Source organism: Xiphias gladius, chromosome 4 (assembly GCF_016859285.1).
Source record: "Xiphias gladius isolate SHS-SW01 ecotype Sanya breed wild chromosome 4, ASM1685928v1, whole genome shotgun sequence".
Taxonomy (NCBI): Eukaryota; Metazoa; Chordata; class Actinopteri; order Istiophoriformes; family Xiphiidae; genus Xiphias; species Xiphias gladius.
In genome coordinates, this window is record NC_053403.1 from 20,471,354 (window position 1) to 20,498,862 (window position 27,509).

The 27,509-nt window shown below is 38.4% G+C and overlaps 1 protein-coding gene across 1 annotated transcript in view; it reads right to left on the reverse strand.

The window, feature by feature from the left end:
• Positions 1–210: 210 nt before the first annotated feature.
• LOC120789072 (synaptosomal-associated protein 25-A) overlaps positions 211–27,509 on the reverse strand; it is a 34,213-nt gene continuing 6,914 nt past the window's right edge. Inside the window, exons 2-8 of the mRNA XM_040125541.1 lie at positions 19,165–19,308; positions 17,299–17,340; positions 13,272–13,320; positions 9,908–10,025; positions 4,717–4,836; positions 1,369–1,513; positions 211–293 (exon numbers count right to left, since the gene is read on the reverse strand). Coding sequence (XP_039981475.1) covers positions 225–293; positions 1,369–1,513; positions 4,717–4,836; positions 9,908–10,025; positions 13,272–13,320; positions 17,299–17,340; positions 19,165–19,236 — 615 coding nt within the window. The 5' untranslated portion in view covers positions 19,237–19,308 and the 3' untranslated portion in view covers positions 211–224. The remainder of the gene's footprint in view (positions 294–1,368; positions 1,514–4,716; positions 4,837–9,907; positions 10,026–13,271; positions 13,321–17,298; positions 17,341–19,164; positions 19,309–27,509) is intronic.

The window sequence follows — 27,509 nt, forward strand, 5'->3', positions numbered from 1 at the left end:
CCTTTGGAAAGAATAATATAAGGAGTATAAGAAATCTTTTTTTACGAGGACAGACATCTTGAAAAAGCTTGACAGACAACACAGAACAACATTTACAAAAGGGAGGGGAGGTGATATGTGCATGTGTGCAAACCTAGAAGGTCAATACCATGATGAAAGCATGTCTGCGCCTATCGATGTGCGGCGCGGGATGCCAGGACGCTCATGCTCTGGACTCAGGGCGTTTAGCCACTGCCCAGCATCTTTGTGGCACGCTGGTTGGCCTCATCAATCCTGGTCTTGTTGGAATCAGCCTGGGTGAATGAAAAGGATAGAAAGAGAGAAGAGAAGAATATCAGTTCCAATGTACTGATTCTAAAATATCCAAATAATACTAGAAATAATTTTTGATGTCTGGTCAAACTTTTTTTGGGGAAGAGAGGACTTGAAGCTCAAATCTCAGTATTTTGGCCTGGCATAGCCTGACTATGGCCGTGATTATGCTTAACCTCTTCAAAAGAGACCTGGCCATGAACCCAGTATGAAGACAAATATACTTAATGTAAATGCTAGAGATATATAACATATAATGGTGGCAGAAAAAATAATGAATGCCCTCCTAGCGGGCCTCCCTTCAAGCACAGTGAAGCCCTTACAGATGGTCCAGAATGTGGTGTTGCATCTGGTTTTCGATCAGCCTTAAAGGGCACATGTCACCTCTACTGGCTACCCATGGCCACTCAAATCAAATTCAAGTCACTAATACTTGCCTACAGAGTTACTTCAGAGTGTGCACCCATCTACCTGACCTCAATCATACAGGCTTATGCTCCTTCTCGGGCACTGCATTTCTCCAAGGAATAAATGTAAATGTAAATGTAAATGAAAAAACAGAAAAGGTTCAATTTTTTCTAGATATTACAAAATCTCTGGTTTTAATGGAGTGCTTCAGGATCTAAATTGTGGTTTTGAATCTTTCAACCGTGTGAGAAAAAGCTTTAAGAATGGGCTTGTGACAGGTCAATAAATGATTTGCACTTTTCTCTCAACAGGTAACAGGGGACTGAGCAGCTCTCAAATTCAAATGAGTTCTGTATAAAACGTGAAGATCAGTCTACCTCTCCCAGATGAATCCCAGTTAGATAAGACACTACTGCTTAGAAAGGTTTGTCTTAATGTCTTAGCCAGATCATCATTTAAAAGATCCTTATATCAGGGGACATGCAATAAGTAATTACAGGTAATTAATTGAAAACAGGAAATTAAGGGGAAATATTCAGGTATATGACCTTCATCTTTACAGAATGCAATTAGACTTACTTAATTAAAGCTATGATGATATGCAAAATGTACTGTACAATGAATATGAATATGAATATTTTTGTGTACCTTCTCCATGATCCTGTCAATCTGGCGGTTCTGGGTGTCGATCTCATTGCCCATGTCCAGGGCCATGTGGCGCAAGTTACCGATGATGCCACCCACCTGTTCCAGGTTCTCGTCCATCTCATTTTCCCGGGCATCGTCTGTTACCCTAAACAAACACAAACACACACTTTAGGTCAGAGGTTATGTCTGCATGAACACTAGGTCACACACACCACAAATTGCCATGTTGACCGGGTTCAGAAAGGCGTTGCCTGCTCCCTCTGTAACATTCTCATCCATATTTCACCTCTAATCCTTTTTTTGACCTCAGACAGGGCATCTGGACAGAAGGACACTCCTCTGCAAAGCAGTTTAGATTCTGTTTCACTACTGTAACCGGTTTAATTGTTTAATGTTCATAATGCTTACTTTAAAATGTATTTTTTATATAAGCATTACGCACAATATCCCCATTTTACAATTTAAAATGATCAATAAAGATTTCATTCGGAAAAAAGTTGAATAGGAAACACTGCAACACATTTTCGACTGCAGTAACACCACAGAGTATTAAATATGATGTCGCCTGATACCCAGTACTGGTTCACGTCAATTAACAGGTTAACATAAGCCTAAAACACCATTCTGAGCACACTTGAAAGGATATGAGATTAAAAAAAAATCATTGTACACATTACAGAGATTCAATAAGGGTCTATATCTGAAATAGACAATACTAGATAACACAGGCTTATATTACTAGAAGTAGTGTCTGAATAAAAAGACGTAAACTATGACCTCCAGTCAACAAACGCAAAATATCAATTATATGTTGTTTTTTTTTAAATGTTTTTTCCCTAAAGAGACTGAATTTGACATCCGTTTGACCCTTTTCATTACCCACATTAAGTGATGGTTAACTGAACTGAAAATGTTCACTGAACATTCACTAGTCTGTGTCTTTACTACTGAATTTAGCAATCCACTTCTCACCGCAGTGACAAGTATTCTGCGGGGAAATAGTGATGTAGAAATAAGATTAGAAGAATTCATTAATCTCTTCACCTTCTCTATGCCTCTCCTTATTTCCACTGAACTCCAGCTTTCTTCAGTGTCCTTTACACATGTACATCGGCTGTTCCAACAACCAGAGAACCTTTAGTTAATGTGAAACACCTACCTCTCATTTTGGATGCCCACAGCACTTCCATACACTTGAGGGACTTCAAAATACAGGTTTCAACAAGAGTGATGACCAGCTATACTTCTCTGACCATGTTGCATCTGTGTCCCAGTCGTACTGCTTTGTTCTATACAACATAACAAAAATCAGGCTTTACCTGATTCAGTGCACCACCTAGCTCTTGGTACAGGCCATGATTATTTCTCACTTCGTCTACTGCATTGCCCTCCTGGCACCTACCTCTCATTTTGGATGCCAACGGTTATTTGGAAATTTACACACCTTCAAATCAGTTTAAAGGAGTAGTGATGTAGTGTTGCACTTCCATACAGTTGTGGGACTTCAAGATACAGGTTTCAACAAGAGTCCAAGCCATGCTAGCAGCTCAGTAAGCCTGTTATATAATGCTGACAATAAAAATGCTAACATGTTGATGTTAAGTGGGGACGAATTTTACCACATTCTCCATCTTAGTTTAGTGTTCTAGCATGCTAACATTTGCCAGCTGGCACTTAACACAAACTACAGTACAGTTTAGGCTTAGTTATTTGGTCATAAGCCAGAGTATTGGATGAAAGATAACTTGGTGTAATTCTTTTCAAGTCCACTAATCTTGTTGCAGCTCTGATGTATGAAAAAAATGTATTCAGGACAATGACAAACATCTATAAATATAAATATTTGTGACCTCACATTCCAGATGATACAACCCTGTATAACATCAACTCCAGTAGCATTCATGATCATATTAATACATCGTGTAACAACACTCCCTGTCATAATAGTTTCTTAACCAGAGACCCCACAGTCTGATCAGATATAGGATTCCTCTGCTGCATTTCTCTCGCTATAACTCTTTCCCTTTTCTGACACTAAAAGCAGTCGTTCTGACAAAAAGCATGAAGATGGAAATGTAACACTTCATCTGTCAATATCCTTCGTCCCTAATGATTAGAGTAATTATGCATAGAGTGAAATATACTCTGTCTATAGCGGTGACCTATCAAATATTATTATAGCCTTATAAACACGACTGTTGCACTGTGTATTTCCCAGTGTAAATTCAATTTGCTGACTATAACTCTAAGATCCACATACAGGCGTATTATTTTTTTCCCGACCAAATGTGGGTGAAAACCAACCCCGACCCGCCTCTGATTGGCTCTGAGCCTGGCATTTTCTCCTAACCCTAACCATCTCACCACTACTCATGCCTAAACCTAACCAACAGAGCCAATCAGATGTATAGTAGAGTGGGTCTTTGACAACCTTGGGTGGACAAGACAGGTAGAATGAGAGGAGAAAGGACAACAGAAACAAGGCAAAGGAGGCATTCCTCTAGAATCGGATGTAGCTAGTTTACAATTTATAATAATTTTAGATCCCACACAGTCAATGACTGCTATCTAACGTTACCAGGGTAATTTTACTGTCAACAAATTACAGCAATGTAACCAAGAAAGAAAGAATATTAAGAAGCAAAGTAAATCCTGAGCAAAATACAGACTGGCTGCACGTTCATGATGTACACACTGGCTGGTCATGCAACACCTTGCCTTGTAATCTAATGTCTACCCTTTAGTAAGCCCCTCTAGAGTTACGGAAGATGTTAGGCTATACAACTGTTTTCACGGGGTAGTACTTCCCATGATAAGTAATTCTTGTATAAAATTGGTGGCATGACCCTTTAACCAATTCCGACATTCAAGACTCAGATTGATGCACAATGCATTAGTTTTTCTCTTTTTGTGCTAAACCACAAAAAGTCAAATCTTTTAAAAGAATAGTTTGACCTTTTTTGAAATATGTATATTTGCTTTCTTGCCAGTTGAAAAAGTTTGATACTTCTCTCATGTCTGTACAGTAAATATATAGCCGGAGCCATGAGATTGTTAGCTTAGCTTTGCTAAAAGACTGGAAGTAAGGGGAAAGAGCTTAGCCTGGTTTTTTGAAGGTTAAAAAAAAATCTGCATATGAGCACCTCTAAAACTCACTAATTAACCTGTTGTATCTTGTTTGTTTAATCCAAACAAAAACCAAAGTGTAAAAATGATAAGTTACGGTTTTATTTGGGGGTTTACTGCATTTACAATTAAATCCCGTACATCTTCTCCATCTCCTTCTCCCTTATACGTCCATTTTAAGCTTTAGGGGTATGATGCAAAAACCTAAATCCTCCCTCTTACCTGCGGATGAAACCTCCACTGATGGCCATCTGTTCACGCTCGTCAACCACGCGGGCAGGCTGGCTGGCCACAACCCCATCCTGGTTGTTCCCCCAGGCCTTGCTGGCTCCACTCTTCATCCTGGCCACCGGCAGCGATGGGAAGGACAAGGAGGGACAGTTACTCAACAGTTTGACTGAATTTTTTATCATTTACCTCAACCAGGCAGGCTTCCCACTAGTAAGATCTATAAAGAGAGCCTTGGATTTGAGGTACTGCAACAGCATATATATATCTATATATAAATAGATATATATACATATGTAAGTGTCTAGCGTGATCAGCAGACACAAAGGTGTTATTTGCTTTCATGCATTCAGCACATAAATATATAGTGGGAGCTAGACTAAGTCAAGCAAAGCATAGCAGGCATGGACTGGTTGGTAGATTGGGTTTGGTACAGGTTCATTCTGTTGTTGCACAATAGTAGTGTCTGTGATGTTATATCTTGTAGTTATATAACATACTGTTCAGAATAAGGCAAGCCTTGTATGCTAAGTCACATCTGTGTATTCTGTATAATCTAGGCATGCATTTTAATAGTTGCAACATTTAGGATCCTTTTAAAAATATTTTTTGACCATCCTACTGGCACTTCTGTTTTGTTGCAATGACAAACCCCGCCCCACTCCCACAGTTGTCCCGGTGTGACAGAAAACAGAGAGGAGACTTGCTTTTGGCAGACACACAACACAGAGTGTACAGGACTGTCACATTGTTGGAGGGGACGACGATAAATGTGGAGACCAAACTGCAAAATGACCAAAGGAAACAAAACAAAATAATAAACTGGAGGGAGTCAACAGAATAACACCATGATTAACCATTCCTAGATCTAGTGTTACCACCCACTCTTTGATTTGTGTTTTTAAATGTCACTGCTTTTCTTCCAGGTTTGGATCTCTGGACAAGCTAGGATGTCAGGTAGCAGTGAGGCAGAGGAGTGAAGAGTGTCATAAAGATTTTTGCACTAACACATCCCTCAACTGGAGAGTAGAAAAGTGTACTGACAGATACAGCTATCCTTACACAGCTCAGCTGCATGGCTTTGTAAATGTCAAACGTCTCACCGAGAGGAAGGTAATAGTTACCTTTTTTATTTCCTTAGTTGTTGTTTTAGTTTCATTTCCAGAATTTATGTCCAGAATTTTAAGGCAAATTTGGTGGCAGGACAGCAACTCATCTTTCACCTGTCAAGCAGTTTACCACTGATATTCCCAAGTTATTAATCACATATCTATACATTTTTATTCAACAATATTCTGCCATTTCTTCTGCCTGTATTGTAGTGTCAGTTGCTTATTTTTGTATAACCTTGGCGTGCTGTGTGGATATATTCTAGCTGTATCAGGAATGGGGATGGCTCAGCCTCCTACACTGCTTTTATAAATAGAAATGGACAGAGGCAAGGGTTTGCTTAGCTCCCTGTCCCTGCTGACACACACCATTGTGGTAAACACACGCGCTACCCTTGTCTGAGCCCTTTCTTTTTCTACCTAATTTGTTCTTTTCAGCTTTTTTGTGCTACTTATCTTGTTTCTTAATATTGTACGTATGGTAGTTTCATTTCCTCTCCTCTCACTTTCCTTTCATTTCATATCCACTTTGTTCTACTTTGCAGTTTGCTTCCCTACAGTCTCAGAATGGATATAATGCACTTCTCTAATCAGCTTTGCTGTGATTGAACACAGATGATCTTATTAGATCCAATGAGTATTGTGGATCCATGGTAAAACTGAAGGAATTCTATCTAATTCATTCCCTAAATGACCTGCAAGTTGAGCAATCTACCAAGCAGAATCCACTAAGAGTGCCATGCAGATTGCCAGAATCTGAAGACATTAAGCACCAAAAAACCAACAGCCAGCTATTTCTGCAAGACAGCCTGCACGCTGAAGGGATTAAAGAAATATCTCAACATGTACAATGGAATAAAATCTCACTTTCTGAGAGTTGGAAAAAAAACCCAACAAAAATATGTCTCTTTTATCTTTCCAGCATCCATCTATGTGTGCATTCAGTCTCAGTCAATTTCCCAGCAGGCTATCAAGCCACTATCTGATGTGCTGACCTACATATAAGTGAGTTCCCCGCGGGAGAGGGAGCATAGCGAACAGTAATGTTGAAAAGCCAGTGCAGGATAAAGGCTAATTTAGCCCAGCACTTTGCAGGAGAGGTGACCCTGCAAAGAAACTGTAGCAGAACCAGAGGGGAAAAATGAGGCAGCAGTGGAGTGGATCACCAAGCGGAGCTATGTAGAGACAAGGGTACCACAGAGTACATGCACAGTAGCATGATGTACCCATTTTACAGAACAAACATGACTACATCATCGAAAATATCACACAGCGCAAGTGTCCTAACCCAGTTTCCAGCTCTCAGGAACAACACAGATCTTTTCCATTGAATGTGTCATACTGTCATTTTTGCCTCTTTGTGATGTGTTCATTACTTTTCTTCAACATTTGGCAATGTTGTCATGTAGCATTCTCCTTTCTCTTCCTTTTTTAAACCATTCTTTCTTTGTTTCCTTCTCATCCAAGGGCTGCAATCAACATATATTTTTTGTCTGTGTATGATTTTGGATCTCATCCAATCTATAAAAATACAAAATTATGTCTGTAATCATCCTGAAAGTGGCACATATGACTATTTTTCAGTGCTCACAAGTGGAAATTATATGAAAGTACTGCTTGGATATTTTTGCATAATTTTCAACACTAGAAATTTTGCTGTGTGCAAATACAAAATCAACTTTTGGACTATTTTTATCTTTTATGATCTTTTTTAGGAAATGTATCTGTTTTAAGCTAAATCATTTTTTTTCTTTATCAGCGGTGTTTTTCCTCTCAGGGATTTTGAGCTACTCAAAATAAGACAGGGCTTTTGACTTCTCATGGTAAATAAAACATAAAAAGATTTGTTCATCATCACCATCAACATCATCAACACCTCCTTCATTGTTAATATCAGCATCATGGTCTTAGCATCTTCATGTGTAGTATTGCTGTTATGAGTTACATCATTATGCATGCATGAGCATTCAAAGGTTCATTTTCGCCAGTGATTCCATGTCATTGGTGCTTCGTGGTTCAAAAATGGTGGTGGTGAGAGGGGTTGTTCAAGGGAAAACATAAAGGTCTCGTTGCCTGCAAAAAGGTGAGAATCTACTGGATGTTCGAGCGGTGTGGTGGTGGTAGAGATCATGCAGATGAGGAGAAGTGTCAAATAGTTCTGGACAAGGCTGACCAAAGGCATTTTGGAACCAAGATCACTGAATTACCAGACTGGGTCGACAAATAAATGATCTGAGTGCCAAGATGCTTTAGGAGCCCCAGCCCTGCTCTTTCAGTGGAATCTAAGTGGAATTACAGTTGGGAAGGCCAACGGCTGTGTGATATCTTGATATCTCTGTAAAAGTCCCTTCATTCCATCATTTGCATTAATAACACAAAAATATATTCCTCTTCAGTAGGAATCAGTGCAAATGCTACAAGAGAGACTTCTACAATAGCTATACCTGCATGTATATGAATCCTATTAAAAGGTGTTTGGATAAGTGGAAGCTTAGAGAATAAGGCACTTGGAGAAGGGCACTTGGTAGAAGGGTGTTAAGAAAGGTACTTATTGATGAACCATGGCCTTGGCTGAGTGGAGGAGAGATTATGTGGAGGACTGGATTTTTCGATCTCGGCTTTATAGGATTTTGGGCTCACCAGTCTATTTGCACATGTCTAGTTCCATTGCACAAAGGCAGCAGGAAAGAGATTAATAAGTTTGGGTACTGTTTACATGGGCAATGATACAGTTTGTAATATGGAAGCATTGATGCTATTTCTCAGAGGCCAACCAGGAAGCGATGGCGCCAGTTGTGGAGCTATGAGCTCTGGAATACTGTACTGTATCTATGGAGGCCAAGCCAGTGGAGAATCTCTGCAGGAACCCAAGGCTGCTGCATGTGCCTGCAATTGTCTATAGTATGTGTTTGCATATATTGTCTGAAATTGCATCAAAGTCGAACTGAAATTAAAAATAATTTTTGCCAAGTTTTCAGTAGTGACTTGTGTGCTTATTTGGTCAAAATTGTAATTACTGAAAATTATTTAAAAATTCATTTATTATTTCTGCCTTGGTAGCTCCCCCTACATTAGTGTCAGGGGGCATGAATTTTATGTTCCAACTGAAAGTGGAACATAAAATATCAGTTCAATTACATCAACCAGCTTTGGGGCCCAACGTTGGCCATAGTGATATAAGGAGTATGGACTACTAGTTGCTGTGAATTTTGACAGTCATTGACCATCATCACACTCAGGCCCATGAAAGCGAGACGGCTAATGCTAGCTAAACCTCCTCTTTTTCAAAATGTGTGATGAACACAACACTAAAGGAACATCTACTGGGAATCAGTGCTAAAGTTAACAAGTTAGGCTAACTAGTTTCCACTACTGGAGTGGGAGCTACTTAGCTTAGCTTACTAGTTTCCACTTTACGAGTAGTAAAGGGTCCTTCCAAATGTGGAAAGTTGTAAAGGGACAGATGTCTGGAATCTGTAACGGTGCATAAAAAACACTGTGGGCTTGTTGAAAATAGTAGGAAAGAAACGTCCTTCTTCAGTGTTGGTACGCTGAACAGGGCAATGACATGCTCCAGGTAGTAGCATACCATGAAGTTAACAGCATGTCTACTAGCAGTGTTAGCCCTAAAATGTCAGTCAACCACTGCCAGCCTAACCTCTTTTGAAAAATGGAAGATAATACACAATAGCTGCAGTAACATCAGGTTTTTCCTTACACAAAAAGTGAAGAGATTGAAATTTCAGTTCGACTTTAAGTATATTGTATGTATGTGTGTGTGTGTGTGTGTGTGTGTGTGTGTGTGTGTGTGTGTGTGTGTGTGTGTGTGTGTGTGTGTGTGTGTGTGTGTGTGTGAAAGTATTATAAAGCACATCAAATCCTCCCGTGTCCACCTCATATAGCTGTGAAAGGGGCGGAATCAGTGTTGATTTGGAGCCAGAGCAGAGCGGATTGGCTGATGGCCATCGTGATGTCAGTTCTACCTTGGGTATTCTTTGAATTCTTAGATTATTTATTATTACTTATTACTGATTTTGAATGGCAGGCAGGCAGGCAGGCAGGCAAGCAGCACCTACTTGTTACATGGACAGGAGCAAAGACCACAGAATTTCCCTAGATTGTTCAAATTCTTTTCTGCATCCTTCATGTCCTTATTGATTTGGTCCATCCCCTCCTCGATGCGCTCCAGTTGCTCTGATTAAACACAAGTCATTTATCCCCCACAGAACGAAGCACGAGAAGAGAGGGGGAGCAAGAGGAGAGGAAGAGAGAGATAAAGAGAGGACAAAGGAGAGAAGACAACAACTTCAAACACTCACTGTGACGAAAGAAAGTAAAACAAAAAAAAAGAGGAAAAACTGGACGCCACCACATATGTAAAGAACCTTTGGGGCACGTTGTCAGTACCTACTTGTTACAGGGACATATGAAAAGCCCACAGCATTTCCCTAAATCTTTTAAATTTTTCTCGGCTTCCTTCATGTCTTGGTTGATATGGTTCATGCCATCTTCAACACGATCAAGTTGTTCTGGTCAGGACAAAGGGATGACAGTAGTGGCATGAATTTCATTGACTGATTGACAGAAATATGAGTTATGATGAGCAGTAACTACGTTGTGTGTGTACTCCTCAGGTGTGCATGTGGACGTGTGTCAGGGTGAGAGACTCAGACTGAACTTTCTACTGAATGCATAGAGTTGTTGGGATAAAAATGCTATTATGTGCACTTACTGAATTTTCGGGCCAGAAAATTGTATAATAAAATACAACAAATCAAATAACGACAGTGGATATAATTTCTCATTGTAGCTGGTAAATTCAGTTAAAAATTAGAATCTTTCAACATTCATTTTGAGGAATAGTTTTTCGGGAAATATGCTTATTTGCTTCCTAGCTGATGGTTAGGTGAAAATATCAATACCAGTCTCATTTCTGTATGCTAAATATGAAGGAGCAGGCAGCTGCCAGTTATCCTAGCCTAGGATAAAGACTGCAAACGGGGGAAACAGCTAGCCTGGCTCTATCTGAAAGTGAAAAAAATTTGCCTTCCAGTACCAGATAAGAGTAGGGAGAAACAGCTGTTGTACACAACCCATAAAACCATAAATTTTAACTTCTTAAAATTAAGTTCAAAGTGCAGTTCATATACTCACAACTGTATTCAGAGCAAATATTTTTAAATCTTATAAGACCAAAGCAAAAAGCTCTCACTTGAGAGCTGTTTACTCTAGCAACAAAATCGTGAATTGCCTGACAGGTCTTTTTTTCCCGTTTGTGAAGAATTTTTCAACTGTCTCCTAATATACAATCAGATTGTAAGAATTAGGATGCTGAACTAAAGTTGTTCCTTTTTGCTATTCAGATATACAACTAATTTAAGGTGAAATAATGTTTGCTAATGTTGAGAAAATGACAACAAAAGACTATATACTGTATGAGCAGCTTTACATCATTGTGCAATATTACATCTGCTTTTGTCTGACTGAACCCTTGCAGCCACTTCAAGCACCACAACACTTACTAGAATTATTAAAGTACTACTGATCCACAGCCCCCATAGACTGTGGATCAAGGCAGGACTGGATTCGTGTTATGAGTGTCAGGGCCTTTGTTATGCTGATGTGATGAATGGTGGGTTGGTGACTGTTCCACAGCAAAAAAGATTTCCATTCTGATTATAGGAAATACGGTATAGGCAGAGTGCAAAAGGGTGAAGCATAGTTGAATATGGAATAGACCGAGAAACTTGTTCATGGTCTTTTTCAGATTTGTAAAATCCCTGGTTGGCATGCATTTATGTAAATATATTCAACTAAGAAAGGATTCATGTTGAATCAAGGTTATTAGAGTGAAGTGGGATAACGGCAATGAGCATGCTGCACTCATTAAAGAGTAATTTTTAAGAAAATATGGTCAGTGGCTAAAAGTTTAAATTTTATTTCACCTGAAACAAACCTCTAAACCTTTTAATAACTGTCTCCAGTATCAAGTGGTACACAGCTACATAATTTTCTGTTAGCAAAAAAATCGTTAATACAGGGTCAGAGGTCAGCTCAGGCTTACAGCCTCCTGTGTGTCTAGTCAGCTGTTGCAATTGGTTTATGAGTAGTAATCCTGTGAGTGCAGAATAATGCTGGGGACACTGACTAGGGATGAGAGGATACATGGATGGTCAGAGGAGGGAAAGACTTTTCATCCCCCTGAGTGAACAACGACGCACAGTTAAGGCTCCCTCTTACAGGGCTTTAGGATTGGTTTACATGCTGTCCAGCTTGTTCAATTTACAAACTGCATGAAACCAGGGATTGTACAAAGCAGTATATGAGCTGATAAAGAAGTGAATATTTTTTCTTTACCAGCTAAATCGATCGTTTTTCTTATCCATGCATTTTTACTCCTCTGGACTGTCAGCAGGGTGGCACTGTCTGTTTAGCTGTTCTCTGGCCTGTTTGGACATCTGGGGTTCCAGTAGTATTTAGAAGCAAAAGAGTAAAAAAGGGTGGGCCAAACTGCAATAATTTAAGAAGTGACCTGTGCCATATAATGGGGCTTATTTATGGGGAAGTGGTATTTTTGCTGCCACTTACTTGGTATTAAGGCTCATTTGCTGTAAATGATGTAAAATCTTTAGGCACTGAATGCAAGGTTACTAAGTCTGTGACACTAACATGGCTGCAAATTAATCATTTTAACATCCTAACAATTTCCCATAGTGATTTTAGTGAAGGTTATAGCACAAACAGATCTAAGAATAGCCTAGACATCCCCCTGCCAATGGCTGCCACAGAAACAAATACGTTAATCCAACTAGATTATGGAGAAGAAATAATTTATCTTGATGTTGAGCTGTAGGGTTTTGCAACTGCAGTGGCTGGCATTAAATATTAATCACTGGATTTGTTAATGTTTTGGCAATTTTTTCTTTTCCCTTTCCTTTCACTGTCTTTGATAGCTAATGAAAACAAGCAAGCTGCTGGCAAATCAAATGCAGTTAGGCAAATCAAAAGGAAAAATTTTAGCCAAAGGAAAAAAAAAAGGTTAAAGGAAGCTAAAAGAAAGAACATTTCCCAGAAGTTAAACTGGTAGCCTTGACCAATCAAACAAACCATGTGATAAATCAAAACCCAAATCAGAAATTATCACTGAAAAAAGTCAGGGAAAAAATTTATTATTTTGGAAATGCATTTAAATGAAAACAAGCAACTGCATATGAAACAATTCATCCATTCACAATTGTTTTGATACCATAAACTTAACAGTAACATTGCTGTCTATAAATGATATGTCACTTGTGGCGCTGCTAGTATGTGAATATAATCATAATCTAATCTTTTTCTAAATACAAAATCATTCTACCAGCTTTGTCGAAAGTGAATAGCTTAGTTATTAATACCTATGTGTTGTATCTAAACTCACCATCTCCCCTTTTGGAGACTTACCTCCCTGCTCGTCCAGCATAACCAAAGTCCTGATGCCGGCATCTTTGCTCTACTCCCCAAGGACAGGCAGGTTTGAAGGAGGGGTAAAGGGAGGGAGGAAAACAAAATGAAATAGAGGTCAGTAAAGAGGCCACAACAGCTTAAGGAATCGGTGCTACCGAATAATATGTGCTGCCAGAAGCCATTTCCACTTCACATTCTCCTTTTTCACTTTTTTACCACAAATTATTTATGTCCAGTGTTGGAAAACTATTCTTCCGTGCTTCTTCTAATGCAGTAAAACACAGTGACTGAAGACAATTAAACATGTAACTTGCAGAGGGAGGGCAGCTGAAAAAAAGCTCAAATTAAAAATTCTGTCAAGGCTAGAGACTCAGTAGGCCATATTGCTCTTTCACAGCAGAAGAGTTACACAGGAGATAATTAAAGGAATAATTTGAATTTTGCTTTCTTGCAGAGAGTTAGATGAGATGATTGATACCACTCTCATGTCTGTACACTAAATAAGAACCTAGAGCCAGCAGGTGGATAGTTTGGTAACGGGAGAACAGCTAGCTTGGTTCCAGCTAGTCACTAGCCCGACCAAAGAGGTTCTGTCATATAACTCCCTGTAAAACCACAAGCTGTTGGTTTTACATTTTAGTTTTTGAACGGATTAAACAAATGAGATATAACATCCTAATTAGTGAGCTTTAGACGTGCTGGTAGGATATCGTTTTTACCTTTGGAGAGAGGCAGGCTAGCTCTCTCTCTTTGCTTCTAGACTTTATGCTAAGCTAACCTCTCCTATCTCTAGCTTCATATTTAGAGAGTGTGGTATCACCTTTTCTGAGCTAACTCTTGACAAGAAAGCAAAGTATTTCCCAAAATGTTGAGCTAATACAATGAAAATACACAGTGGAAAAACAGCAGACATCTTAAAATCATAGTGGAGGTAGAGGATTACAAATTTACAACATGAAAACCCACAAGTTTCCCAAAAATTTAACTGTTGGTACTTATGATGTCTAAATCCTGATATTTTGCTCCCGTAACATCAGCATGTAGACTGGTATTGATTAGAAGGAGCAAAGGTCATTTGGCTATAACAACTGACCAGAAAACATGGAAATAGACCCCAGGAGATTAATGTTATTAATAATAATAAATGCTGACACCAAAGGAGAGTTCACATTAAAATAAATTGTCACTGAATTTCCTTGTACAAAGGACGCAAATAATATCACAGGATCTCCATCTGTGTAAGAGTCAGCAGATGTTACACCTTTGGATTGTGCATTATTATGGCTTATAAACTGTAAATAAGACAATTTTCTTAAAGTGGAGGATGTCTGTATTCCTTCAGCTTTAAGAGTTTCATTTGAATGAAATATCTGAACAGCTGAGCCTGCATGAACATCCAACAGTAAAGCTGATAGGCTGGGTTGGCTACAGGTTTTGATGCTGATAGAAAGAGCCTGAGGAGGAAGAGGATAGCGACACTTGCTTATACAAAACTCTTCTTCCTCTGTGATTCTTAAAATGCAGCACCGCTGCACTAAAATGTGACCTAGCTTGGCTTGATAGGCATAGATTATGGTGTGTCAGTTTACGCAACACACCATTACACACACATACCCACTGCCTTCTTAGCAGTTTGGGAAGAAAACTACACGAAAGCCATTCCTCTTGTGTTAATTTTAATTAATGCGAGAGGAATGGCTCAAATAATCTCTAAACTGATTCTAAGATATTTTTTTATAAGGGTTGTATTCACTCTGCATATCTTTCAGTCCCCTCAGGCTCCTTTCTCTCTTTTTCTCCCTTCCTTTTATTTTTCTGAGCGCCCATTTAACCAGGGGACCTGTAAACCTTCTCCTCTCGATCCTCCTCTGTCTCGCTCATTCAGTACCTCCCCACCCACACAGTCGTAGGGGTGGAACTGCATGGTGAGATATGTCGAGTGATTATCAATATGACCTTGAGATCTGCACCGAGAGCTTGTCAGACACCCCCGCCCCCAGCTGTCTATGCTTTTTCTCTTCCTGTATCCTTCACTCTCCCTTTTATTCCCTCCTCCCCCCCCGTCTGCTTGTTGGTGTGTCAATATGAGGTTCTTTCTCCTAGTCTGTCACCCTCTGTTTATTACAGTATTATTTATTGGAATGAATGTTACATGAGCTAATAAAAATGTGTGTATCCTCTCTCTGGTGTTAGGTCATTTCCTATAATGCGCTTTTCATGCCATCACTTAGGTGGCTCATGGTTCACTCAGTCCTGCCTGACAGGACTAATGGATTCAGGCACGTAGAACAGAACAATACTGAAAATTCAGGCTAACTCCTGAATTTGGATTAATTAGTTTCATAAATTAGTAAAGTGACCAGCAATTCATCACCTGACCCAAAAGCTTGGACAGAGGAGGTGAGTTGTTTCCCCCTGCCACCAGGCTTTGTGCTAAGCTAATGGTTTCCTGGCTCTGGTTTCGAATTTAATACACTGCATTGAGAGTAGAATCAGTCTCCTCACCTAGCTCAAGACAGCAAATAAGTGTATCTCCCAAAATATCTAATTAAGTATTAAAAAAGAGGTTCCCCTTTCTTCTCTGTTAACTAAGTAATTCACTGATTTGTCATTGTCACAAATCAGTATGGGATACAAAATCACAGCAGTCTTTATTCATTTTCAGTTTGTTCAGCCCTGTTCTAAGGAGAATTTGGTCTCATTCTTGACAAATCATTACATTTTTCTGGCAAGTGATCGTTGACTTAGATTTTTTAACTACTTGTTACAGATTTACTAGAGTGCACCTATCTATCCGAAGATAAAAAGGCAATTCTTACTGTCTTCACTGTACCAAGACACAGTTGGCTCTGATCCTGTAAGAGAACTTACAGTACTGTCCTCCTTTACTATTCTTCATGTGTATTGCTACAATGTCATTCTCTGTTCCGCTATCAAGCAGTTATTGTGAAAAGTAGTAGTGTTCTTTGTTGAACACGGAGCGTATTGTGGACATTGTGTAGAACAGTCTTTGTAATGCTGGCTCCCTCAAATTTACAATTAAAACATGACTAAAGAATTTTAATTTTTAAATTGTAAAGAATCCCCTCTATAGAAGGGTAATTATTCCCCAATCAAGGACTCAAAATACCTACTATGCACAAAGTATGAGCATTTGTTCAAATTGCTGAAATGAAAATTTCAACAATAACAAAATTATAAGACAGGAACAAAATTAAATAGCCTCATAGGTGTAATATTCAAACTACAAAAACTGTAAGAATTAAATAGGGTCCTGCATTTTTTCTTTCCAACAGTTAATTCCCTGATTATACCCAAGACTCAGTGCAGTAAATTCTTTCTTCTGCAGTTTTCCTGATAATATACTGTATATCAGTCTGTCCTGTACAGAAAAACTTTGCCTAAAGTATATCAGAGATGACAGACTTCCAGTGTCACTACATTCATTTCCTATTCTTGCAGTGTCATATTTAGTCTCATGTTTAATTACCTTGATTATAAACTGTAAATTAAACTTTTGGACCAATGTGGAGCCATAATTCAAAGTGTTATGAATCATTGCTCCGGGAGGCAGAGGCCCTCTCCACATTTAAGAGTAGTCCTTTTTGATAAAGCTTACAGTTAGGGCTGGCTCAGGCTTGGCTTGAACAACCCCCTAGTTATGTTGCTATAGGCCTAGACTGCTGGGGGACTTCCCGTGATGCATCAAAATCTTCTCTCCTCCTCTTCCTCTCCATCTGTACGCATTCTTGGCATCAATGCTCGTTACTAACTTGACTTCTCTACCGTAGTTTTGTGCTTACTCGTCTCTCTCCTCCTGTCGCTTTTCGGCAGGTATTTCTTCGCATTTTTTCATTGCCGCTGTTGCCAAGTGCTTTCTCATGTGGGAATGTTGGGTCTCTGTAAATATAACTATAAAGAGTACAGTCTAGACCTGCCCTATATGAAAAGTGCCCTGAGATAACCTCTGTTATGATTTGGCCCTATATAAACAAAATTGAATTGAATTATGAGTTTTTCTTACCTCTTCCACCAGCTGCAGCATACGACGAGTGCTCTCCAGTGACTGTGGACAAATAAAAGATATGATTAGTTTCCATTTGAGATTACAGGACAAATTCAGACAGCTACAGTCATCATTAAAGGAACGTCTGTATAAGTACTGTTACTTCTTGAGTGGATAACAAATAAAGCAAATAAGCCTACACAATCATGTGTCTTTGTGTGATCATTGAATTGAGTGTCAGTGAGCATTTATCACAACAAAGTGGAGTCAATTTGAACAATCAGCAGGACATGAAAAGGATCATATCTGACATTTATCGACATGAAATCACAGAGACAGACTGTCTGCACATTTAGTATTGAATATGGCCGCCCTTATGATGGGAAATTTGAAAGTAGCAGTAACAACACCTGACCTTCTAAGAATTTATTTTGACAATTAATTGAATGCTTACTGTACATGACATGGATTTGGGATCAAAACTAAATTTTAAGTGCTTTGAGATGTAGTAACTCACCAGTGATTTACTCAAGAATACAGCAGCTCTGCAAATAAAATATAACTACACTCTGGTAAAAAAAAAAAAAGCATTCTTTGAATCCCCCCTCTGTATCTTTTCCTCTCTAACTCTTGGATGTTTACTATTAGTCTGTGTGCTGGTAGATATGTAACTGCACGTTCCACTTCCCTCTCTAACAAGCATGGCGCTGCAGAGTGGCTGCTAGAGGAAGCCACTTGACAGGGATGGTGCTGTGTGTTATCTCAGCCTTCTTATAATGACACAGCTTTGCCTTGCTGATCAGTGGGTGTTGGGTAAGGAATTGAATAGGGTATAGCCTCAATTTGAGCGGCCATTTTTGATGTAGCCAGTCTTCTTTCTTTTCTTTCTCCTTTTCAACTCATCTGTCTCATTCCTCATTCTTTCATCTTTCTTTTTTAGCTATTTTCTTTATTTTCATCTGAAGTCAAGCCACCAAAATACAGTTGCACTGGTAAATTAGAGCTTGTCCTCATGTTCTTTGATCTGAAATGGGCATTACGTGAGTTGTTATCCTCTTTGTGGATCTGAGAGCTCACGTAACTCAGTTTAACAGAGGCAAAAACTGTTATTCTGACACCGCCATTTTGTGCATGCCCTATGTTCACGCATGTGGGTGTTTGTGTTTAATATGCTGCTCAGATGTGCCAGTGTGAGTCATGTGTGAAGCTGGAGGGATGTGGGCTGATCTGCACTGGGCCGCGACTGAGGCTTTCTCTCTCCCTTTTTCTCTCATTCTGACTTCTGAGGAAACACGCACACATACACACTCAGAGGCTAGGGCACACTCCTTCACATTAACATGGATGCACTTGCACAATCAATTTTGTCCATTCACACACAAATCAGATATACATAGAACAACACACACATACACACACACACACATACATACACACATACACACAAACACACAGCCAAAGCCCAAGGCAGACAATAACATGGTGCTGTATAATTTCTGTTGGTATGCATTCAAGGACAGAAGGACTACTTCTGCAACTGTTTTAAAATAATTTTTAGGTTTTGATAAAAAAAAACATGTCATATTATGAGAATGCAGTTATTTTGAAGCTTTCCTTTTCTTAAAATAACTTTTAGATTCAGAAAATTGATTTAAAATTGATTGATTGATTGATTTGTTTTTACTGAAAAAAGTTTATATTAAATGCAGGAACTATTTTTACCCTATATATATCTTCCCACTTTTTACATTATGTATGTATTGTGTTTTACTGTACTCAAGTCAGGTCTTTGTAAGTCAGTTTGCGTAAACGTGTGCATGCCATCATGTCATCATATCCATCATAAGTCAAACCACCACAGTGCAGTGAGCATGCCGTTTTCACCTCATCGGCAAGCTGGTCAGCACGTTGCTGCATGTCTGACAGCTCATTGCGCATGTCCGCATCATCTGCCATGGCTGCTGGATGTGGGGGGTGGAGAAATTCTCCAACAGGGAAGAGAAGATCCTAGTGAGAATCTGGGGAGGGCTGGAAGAGAGACAAAATATAAGAAAGAGCTTTTAGGATGGATAGCTGGATGCTGCTGTGGAAACAGGTAAATCCAATGAGGCATAATAAGTCTCCAGGCTTTGGACAGCTTGCATAATTTGATGTGCGACTGGTGTTTTATGAAAGACTTAACATGCACCAGTAATCACCTGCAGGATTCAAACCCACAACATCATACCTGCATGCTCTTCTCTCTGAACCTCTTTGAGCTCTCTGAACAACGGTACTAGTAAATGGAGGATTAGACGGAAGCACCGGTGGCAGCATTTGACTGGAGGCTGAGATCGCCTGATGTTGACTGAAAATTTCAAGGATTAGCCACAAACGTTTATTTATAGTTGCTACCTGTTTTATGACTTATTCAAGACAAAACTCAGACTAATTAGACAATAATTCATTCCTGTTTATCTTTGTAGGTTATATACAACCATCATCAGGCATGTGTCCTCTAAAGATGCTCTTGATCAACTCCTCCGTACCCACTAGCATCAATTTGCTGTGGATAACAAGAGCAGTTAAAAGCCAAAGGTACAAAATGTGAAATGTATTCCGCAGGGGCAAGAAGAAAAATTAGAGAACAAAAAAACATGACAATGCAACAAATGGGCCAAATGAAATTGTATCATATTTATAAAAGTCAGACATAAAACAAATAAAACCAAGGGGTAGTCATTTGGGAGCTGCTGTCTCCCCAGTCTCTGTTTACTGTTGAAGGCGGTATAATGGAGGTATAAGAAGCTCTTGCAGCAGCAGTGTTTGTTTGTTGGGGAGTGACTGGGAAGGGACTGATATTTAAAGAGGAATGCCAGTCTCAGACAGAAAGGGTTGACTGGGATTTTGGAGGATTAGCCACAGATAGACATAAACATCTTGTTAGCACTGTAGCTGTGAACCTTTCCTAGCCTCAGTAGGTCATGAGAGGCTAATACTGCCAGCCAAACAGTGGGGCACCTGCAGATGTAGGATTACTGGGAGCTAACTCTAAAGATGATCTAGAAACAACTTGTCATGTGTCAGATGAGTTGGAGATTATCAGAGGATATGTCTACAAGACGTCTTTACAACCCAGCATCCAAGTTTAACTTGTAAAATTATTTAAAGCTCTTAAGAATCAAATATAATTCCTTTCCACAGTGACTAGATATTGGATTGAAAGGAGAGAGCAACATATTTTTACCCATATCCTCTGGGAAATAAAAAGACTAATATGTGTGTGTGTATAAAGCTTCATTAAGTGATATTTTGATATTAACACTGAATCAAATGACTGAAATATGACAGGACCACATGTAGCACCAATCCCAATGAGAATAAAACTAAATTGGAGCTCTTCAAAGGTCTTAAAATCTTTTGAGTTGATTTAAATTTGTCAGGTGGACAGAAACACAATAATTTAACCATTGACAAATTGATAAGCAATTTGCTTATCATGGTTGTATTTCTGTTTTTTTTTTCTTTTTGTCCTCTAATGGTCTTAATATTGCTTGGTAGAGCTTTAAATTGACCCATTTTGGCTGGTTTTGTACAAAAACCTAAACCCCCTGTAGCTTTATTTTTCACAGAGTTCAAAGTTTCTTATACATAAATTGGCCATATGAAAGTTTTTATATCAACAATGACTACATGTATGTGAAAGGTGTCATTTGTAGTGACAAACTCAGAAACAACTAACAACTATCTGGTTAAAATATTTAGCTGCTACAATGAGCCAGATATTTCTCTGCTGCTCTTTATCTGCTATACAATATGTATAAATAGACAACTGCTTGCCCAATCAAATTTATAAAGTGACAATATGTCAATATTGTTTTTACAGCTTGTTTCTGCCTCCCCCAAGTTAATTTAGCAGTGGTGGTGTAAAGGCATATTTTCTTTGTCACAACCCTCTTAATAGTGGTTGTGTCTACACCCTCTGAAAGAAAATAAAAAAACAAAATTTGCATAATAGTGAAAAGTACAAACACAAAATGTACAGAAAACAATTATTGGCAACCTTCACTAATATTTGGTTGCAGAACCTTTGGCAACTATGGCAGCCTCTAAACATTTCTTGTAGCCATCTAGAGGCTTTTTGCACCTGTCTGCTGGTAGTTTCTGCCACTCTTCCACTGCAATGCATTCAAGCTCCTTTAAGTTTACAAAGGTTTTTAATGATATTTAGATCAGGACTCATTGCTGGCCAGTTTAAAACAGTACATCTTTTCCTTTTCAACCATTATATTTTGGTATTAGATGTGCTCTTTGGGTCGTTGTCCTGCTGAAAGACCCAAGACCTTCACCTCAAACCTAATTTTCTGACACTAGGTAACACATTTCACTCTAAAATGCCTTGGTAATCTTCTGATTTCATCATTCCTTTGATACATTCAGTGCCTCCAGTACAGCCCCACAGCATGATAGAATCTCCACCATGTTTTACTGTAGGTATGGTGTTTCCTTCTGGGCTTCATTTTGTTGCCTATAAACAATCTGTCCATAGAACATTATCCCCAAAAGACTGTGGCTTATCTATGCAAGTTTTTGCAAACATTAATCTTGATTTTTTTGTGGCTTTCTTTCAGTGGTGTCCTCCTTGGTCTTCGCCCATGGAGCCTCACTTGGTTTAGTGTGCAGCATATGGTATGGGCTGAAACCACCACTCCCGATTGGTCCAGGTCAGCCTTAAGCTCTTTAGATGTCTTGTGTGGTGTTTTTTCCATAATCTGCATCAACCTTCGCAGACTGTTTTCGTTATGTTTCTTCATCGTGCCATATTCTGGAAGTCTCTTAACAGTTTTATGAGTGTGAAACTTCTTGATAACAACTGTTTAAATATGAATTTCAAGATCTTTGGCGATTGCCTTGCAGCCTTTGAAATTTTGATATGTGTTTTTATAATAGCATTTCTAATGGCTCAGACAGCTCTCTTGTCTTTGCCGCTGTGAAAAAGAAACTGGAAACAATCAGGGTACCAAGGGTACATTTTATGCCTGTATTTTTTATTTCACTTAATAAAAGCATTTTTGTTGTTGTTGTTGTTGTTGTTGTTGTTCAGTAACCCTGGACATTTTATTAAATATTCTGATTATAAAAAAATGGTAATTTTCATATCAAAAGATATTCCAAATTCTGTACCTAAAAGTCAGGGGTGGCAATAATTTTAATCAGGACTGTAAGTCATGCACTTTGTACAGGCTGCTTTGTACAAGCACTTTTTTAAGTGGCCCCTTTACTGTATATAGATCTTTCCACTATTTTGTAGATACAATTTGTTTGTCAAATCAGAAACAGTTATATTTATATATTATGTTTATTCCATGTCTCCCTGCTCTGATTTCTCACATTTCTCTTCCTCTCTCTTTTCCTCTCGCTCTCCTGCATCTCTTAAAAAAAAGGGGGCCATGTTGGGTTATATAAACCTCTGACCGGACTGTGCATTGCAGTGCTTAATGTATGAATTGAGTCAAAAAGACTCTTCAGAATAACTTGCTGATAGAAGAGAGGCAAACATTGCCTGCCTGTCCAGTTATATAACCAAATTCAGGCATTTAAGTTTTAACAGGCCACACTGACCTTTTACTTTATGTCTCAATTACAAGCTTCACATTTTGCAACTTAGCTGCCCTAAGCAGTGCCTTCTTCAGCACTGGAACAAGTTCATCATCAGCATAGATACAAAATACTGGTGGAATAGGTGTTGTGTAAGAACATGCTTTTATAATCAATGCATTCATCTCTGTGCATGTTTTTGGGGTCAGATTATATTACACTTAAACTCATGCATTAATGATAATGTTCACCAGTGCATGTAGACTGGTAAAGCTGCAGAAATGATACTAGAAGAACAGCACTGATTATAAAATAGGTGAAGACAGATTATATTAAACAGCAATGTTAATACACAATGAAACATTAACAGTAATTAGTTGAACCAGATCAGTGAGTACAGTAGTTCATAATTACAGAAATGAGGAGTAACATATAGCTTAATAGGAATTTGAATAAAAGTGGAAACAATATATAGTGGAAACAAAATACTCCAAACTAAAGATCACTTGCTTAACTCTTCCTGGAGCTTCTGAATGTATCCCACAGCTGCCATCACTAAATGACTGAGGTTCTGTATGTAGGTAATGTGATGACACTTGATCACCTTACATTTTGTGAAGAAAGCCATATAGGTATATAGTCAAAAGCTACCGGAAAAACTAAGTTGTTTTTTGTTTATCATTAGTATTTTTAAGACAAAGAGTCATGTGATATGATTTCTGGGATTTGGCAAATTTTACAAATAACATGTCTTTGTTTTTTATATCTATGGTTGCTATTTCTGCGTTTTAAATATAAATAATGCAAACAAAGAAAGACTTTGTTCATTTGTCCATTTTGTCAACTCCAGGTAGCTACAGCAACTGCTGTGATAAAATTGTGGAGCAGCTCTCCTCTGGTAAATGTGTTAATTTTACCATTTTTATGCACTGATAGGAAGCTCAGCTGCAGTGGAAAATCACAAGGTGCTCTCCTAATAAGTCTACTGCACAGGAGACTCTGATGCACAAACTACTGTCAATTAAAGGGAATGAAGAAATCATTTCAATAGGCATCTGAGCTAATTTTGGCTGATCAACACCCAAAGGTAAGAAATTAGGGGTTGTACCAATTCTGACTTTTCCTCCAGACCAATTAGTGCAATATTTATCACTGATCTCGTAAAGCAATATGAGTAACAAGGTATTCACACAATGATCCAGAGATAGAGCAGGTAGAGACCACCTGAGAGAGATAAATGCCTTTGAGAGATACCATTACAAGAATCAAACTGGTAAACTTTGAGTTACAGAATCCTTAACCACCAGGCTGTCCTTTCATCCATGAACTAATCCCTCTCAAAGGACACTGATTTGTCTGGAGGGTCCCATCTGATTAATTGTTGGGCAGCCCATCTGAGAAATACTTAATTTTTTAATTACTTACACAAAGTCCGTTGTCTAACTTAATAATAAACTTCTGACTGGACAAATCAGGAATCCATAATCTGGTTCCATTTGTTAACACACAGGATTTGGGGAAATATGAAGGAAATCAGCAGCCACCATATACTGTATATCTCCTTTTTTTAATTTTAAACAAATCCTTTCTTTGTGTGTTTGACATATTGACACACATCCTTTGCCCATGAGTTTCTGTCCCCTTGTCATTATGTCGTACTCTGATGCTGACATTTATGGCAGGAAATAGTAAGCACTGAGACCTTTTGTCCCTAATTAAGCAGGAGGGTAATAAAGAACAGGAACAGGAAAGCTCAAAGGAAAAAACATCATGCTCATAGTTATTAAAATCACACAACTAGGCTGTAGCACGGAACACTAAACGCACAAACCCATCTAAGTTCTGTCCTGTATATACAGGCATATACACACACTTTAGCAGTATGATTTTATTAATGAAACTAAAAAAGGTGCTGTGATGTATGACTTGTGTGGCAGTTATCACAGTTTTCAAGGGAATTACTGGAATAAGGCTGAACACTGAACATTAATCAACAGTATTTGGAATAATTGGTTGAGCAATAAAACATGGCTAATACCTCTATTTATGTACTGTACTACACTCTGAAGTGATAAATGAACAAAATGAATGAATGGATGAATGAATGAATGAATAAATAAATAAATAAATAAATATCATCAATGTTTAATAGAACATCTTTCTAGCTCTCTCTCCAACCATCCATCACCCTTTACGATCTCAGCAGTGACACTTAAGTGTAATCACCATAAGAACAATAACAAAACATATGAAAATGCCCCTATTTCCATTCCCCAGACATTCCCTCGTGGAGGATGGTATAGTTTATACCCTGTCCAATCAGATTCTATCTGGAGAAGATTACCAGCCCCCACCAGCTGCTCCACCTCAACACTTTCAAATTTCTTTTCCTCCTCTTGCCTTTAATTTCTCTTATCTCCTTTGTCCATTTTTACATCTGTCTTTTTGTTCCTCTTTCCTCTGTAAAACTTGGACTAGATAACACCTGCAACAACCAAATTCAGTCACCTATACACACTGTATTAATAAGTATTTGACTAAATCTCACATTAAGATTGCCAAATACAGTATATGATCCACAGTTAAAACAAATCATGTTTTATCAGTAAATTCATTACATAATACTAAAAGTTATAGCTCCTTTTTTACTTCTTACAATGCAATTAATAAGAAAAAGTGACAAAATGAAAACATCACTCGAGTGTGATTGATACAGTTAGGCAACTGTAAAAATATGTCACAAGCTGACAAGGATGAAAGAGTGCCTCCTTTTTACACATTTTGATTCTGCTCTACTTTACCAGCTCATGGTACGCTCAAATTAAAAGCTAAATTAACACTTTGTTCAAACTACAATAACTGGAAATAAGGGTCATCTTCAGGCCTGGCAGTTTTAAACTAGCCATCTGGCTACAGTTAGCACAGTATCAGATAAAAGACTGATATAAATTGCCCTTGTAATATAAATTTTGTTACGTAAAATGACTTATTTGTGAAGATTATTATAGTGCATCACTTACGGCTGTTATCACTCCTTACGGAGGACTGTAACATCAAATCACTTAACAGAAATAGAACGAATCGGCATTCCTTTTTAAATTGACATAGCTGAATTGTCATTTGGCCACAGATAACATTTTAAATATAAAATGATTTCCAATGCTGTCAAAATTCCAGCAGCCATTTTGCAGTTTAAAAGAACAATAATAATACTGTACTGTTTAGAGGTTTCATTATAACCATGACAATATGATGACATTACCCTTCCACAAACCACAGTATGCCTGAATAATAATAGCAGCGATGTAACATTACTCAACAAGCCCAAGTGTTACTACAGCTGCAACCCTCTCTCCACAGAGGAGCTAGCATTAAGCGCTGAAGCTATATCCCAGTGGCCCACTCTAGAATGAATGTAATGCATTATTGACCTCAGGAGTCCAAGACCCCATCATGTATTCATCTGGCCCCGCTGTAACCATTCACGTCACAGAAAGACATGGCTAACGAGCGAGAGGTAGAGGATCATAACAGTGCAGGCTAACTGCTTCAGACAGAGGACAGCACTTCAAAAGCTTCTGTGTTAGGACCTTACAGAGATGGATTGAAGCTGAACTACAGAATTCATTAGACAGTGAAAGCCAGATTTAAAGACGGTAAAGGAACTAATGGTGAAACTATTAGTCTACTAGTTGATCAACACAAAATTAGTAATTAGTAATTTTTTTATAATATACTGTCTAAAAATTATCCTAAATAAACTGTTGGAATTCAATCATACAGGCTGAGCAGTAATCATGAGTCCTTGGTGTGAGGCTGCCTATGACATTATAAGATCATATTGTCCTGACAGTTTGTATACGAATAAGAACATTTGCATGAAACGTAATGTGATGTGATTAGTGATGTTTTGTTGATCTATTGCTGAGGACTGTGTGGCAATGGGAGGAGATGTCAAAGCAGTTTGTTAGACTAGGCAGGAGAGACAGCTTTAGAATATAGAGGAATGTATGAATAAATTCCCTAATGTATGACTTTCTGTGATCACCATTCAAGCGGCCTGGTCTCACTAAATGGCGTATGAATAACATGCCATTTTCCTTAAGTCATTTTGTGTGTTATCGCTAGGCATTTTTTTGGTTTTGCTTGTCATTTCACACCATGTAATTTCTCTACTTACTAACCCCTAACCCCAACCCTGACACTAACCAAAACGGTGTTGAATGACTCATTGGACTAAATTGCGTTAAATGACAAATGAAAAGCTTAAAATGCATACACGACGCGCAAAATGTCCTGAAACTGACGTGCTATTTGTATGCAATCCCATGAGATCACGTTGATAAATATCATAACAACTGGTTGGTGAAGACCCCACATACTGTGTTCTCTTTGTAAAGAAATACAAACACTTAAACATAATCTTCACAATATTCTACAAGGCATGTTATACAACACATAAGTAAATCCTACAAGACATTTCTTATCCATGCCCTTGGCAGTTTACTAAGCTATTTACAGTAGTTAGGGGAAAGCAGACAAAGGATGTTACTAAGGGAAATTACTGTTTGAACTGTACATTGTGGCTTCTTATATATTTAGGGAGCTGTTGACAGTCCTTGCGTTTATTAGTTTTCTCATCAGTATAGAGA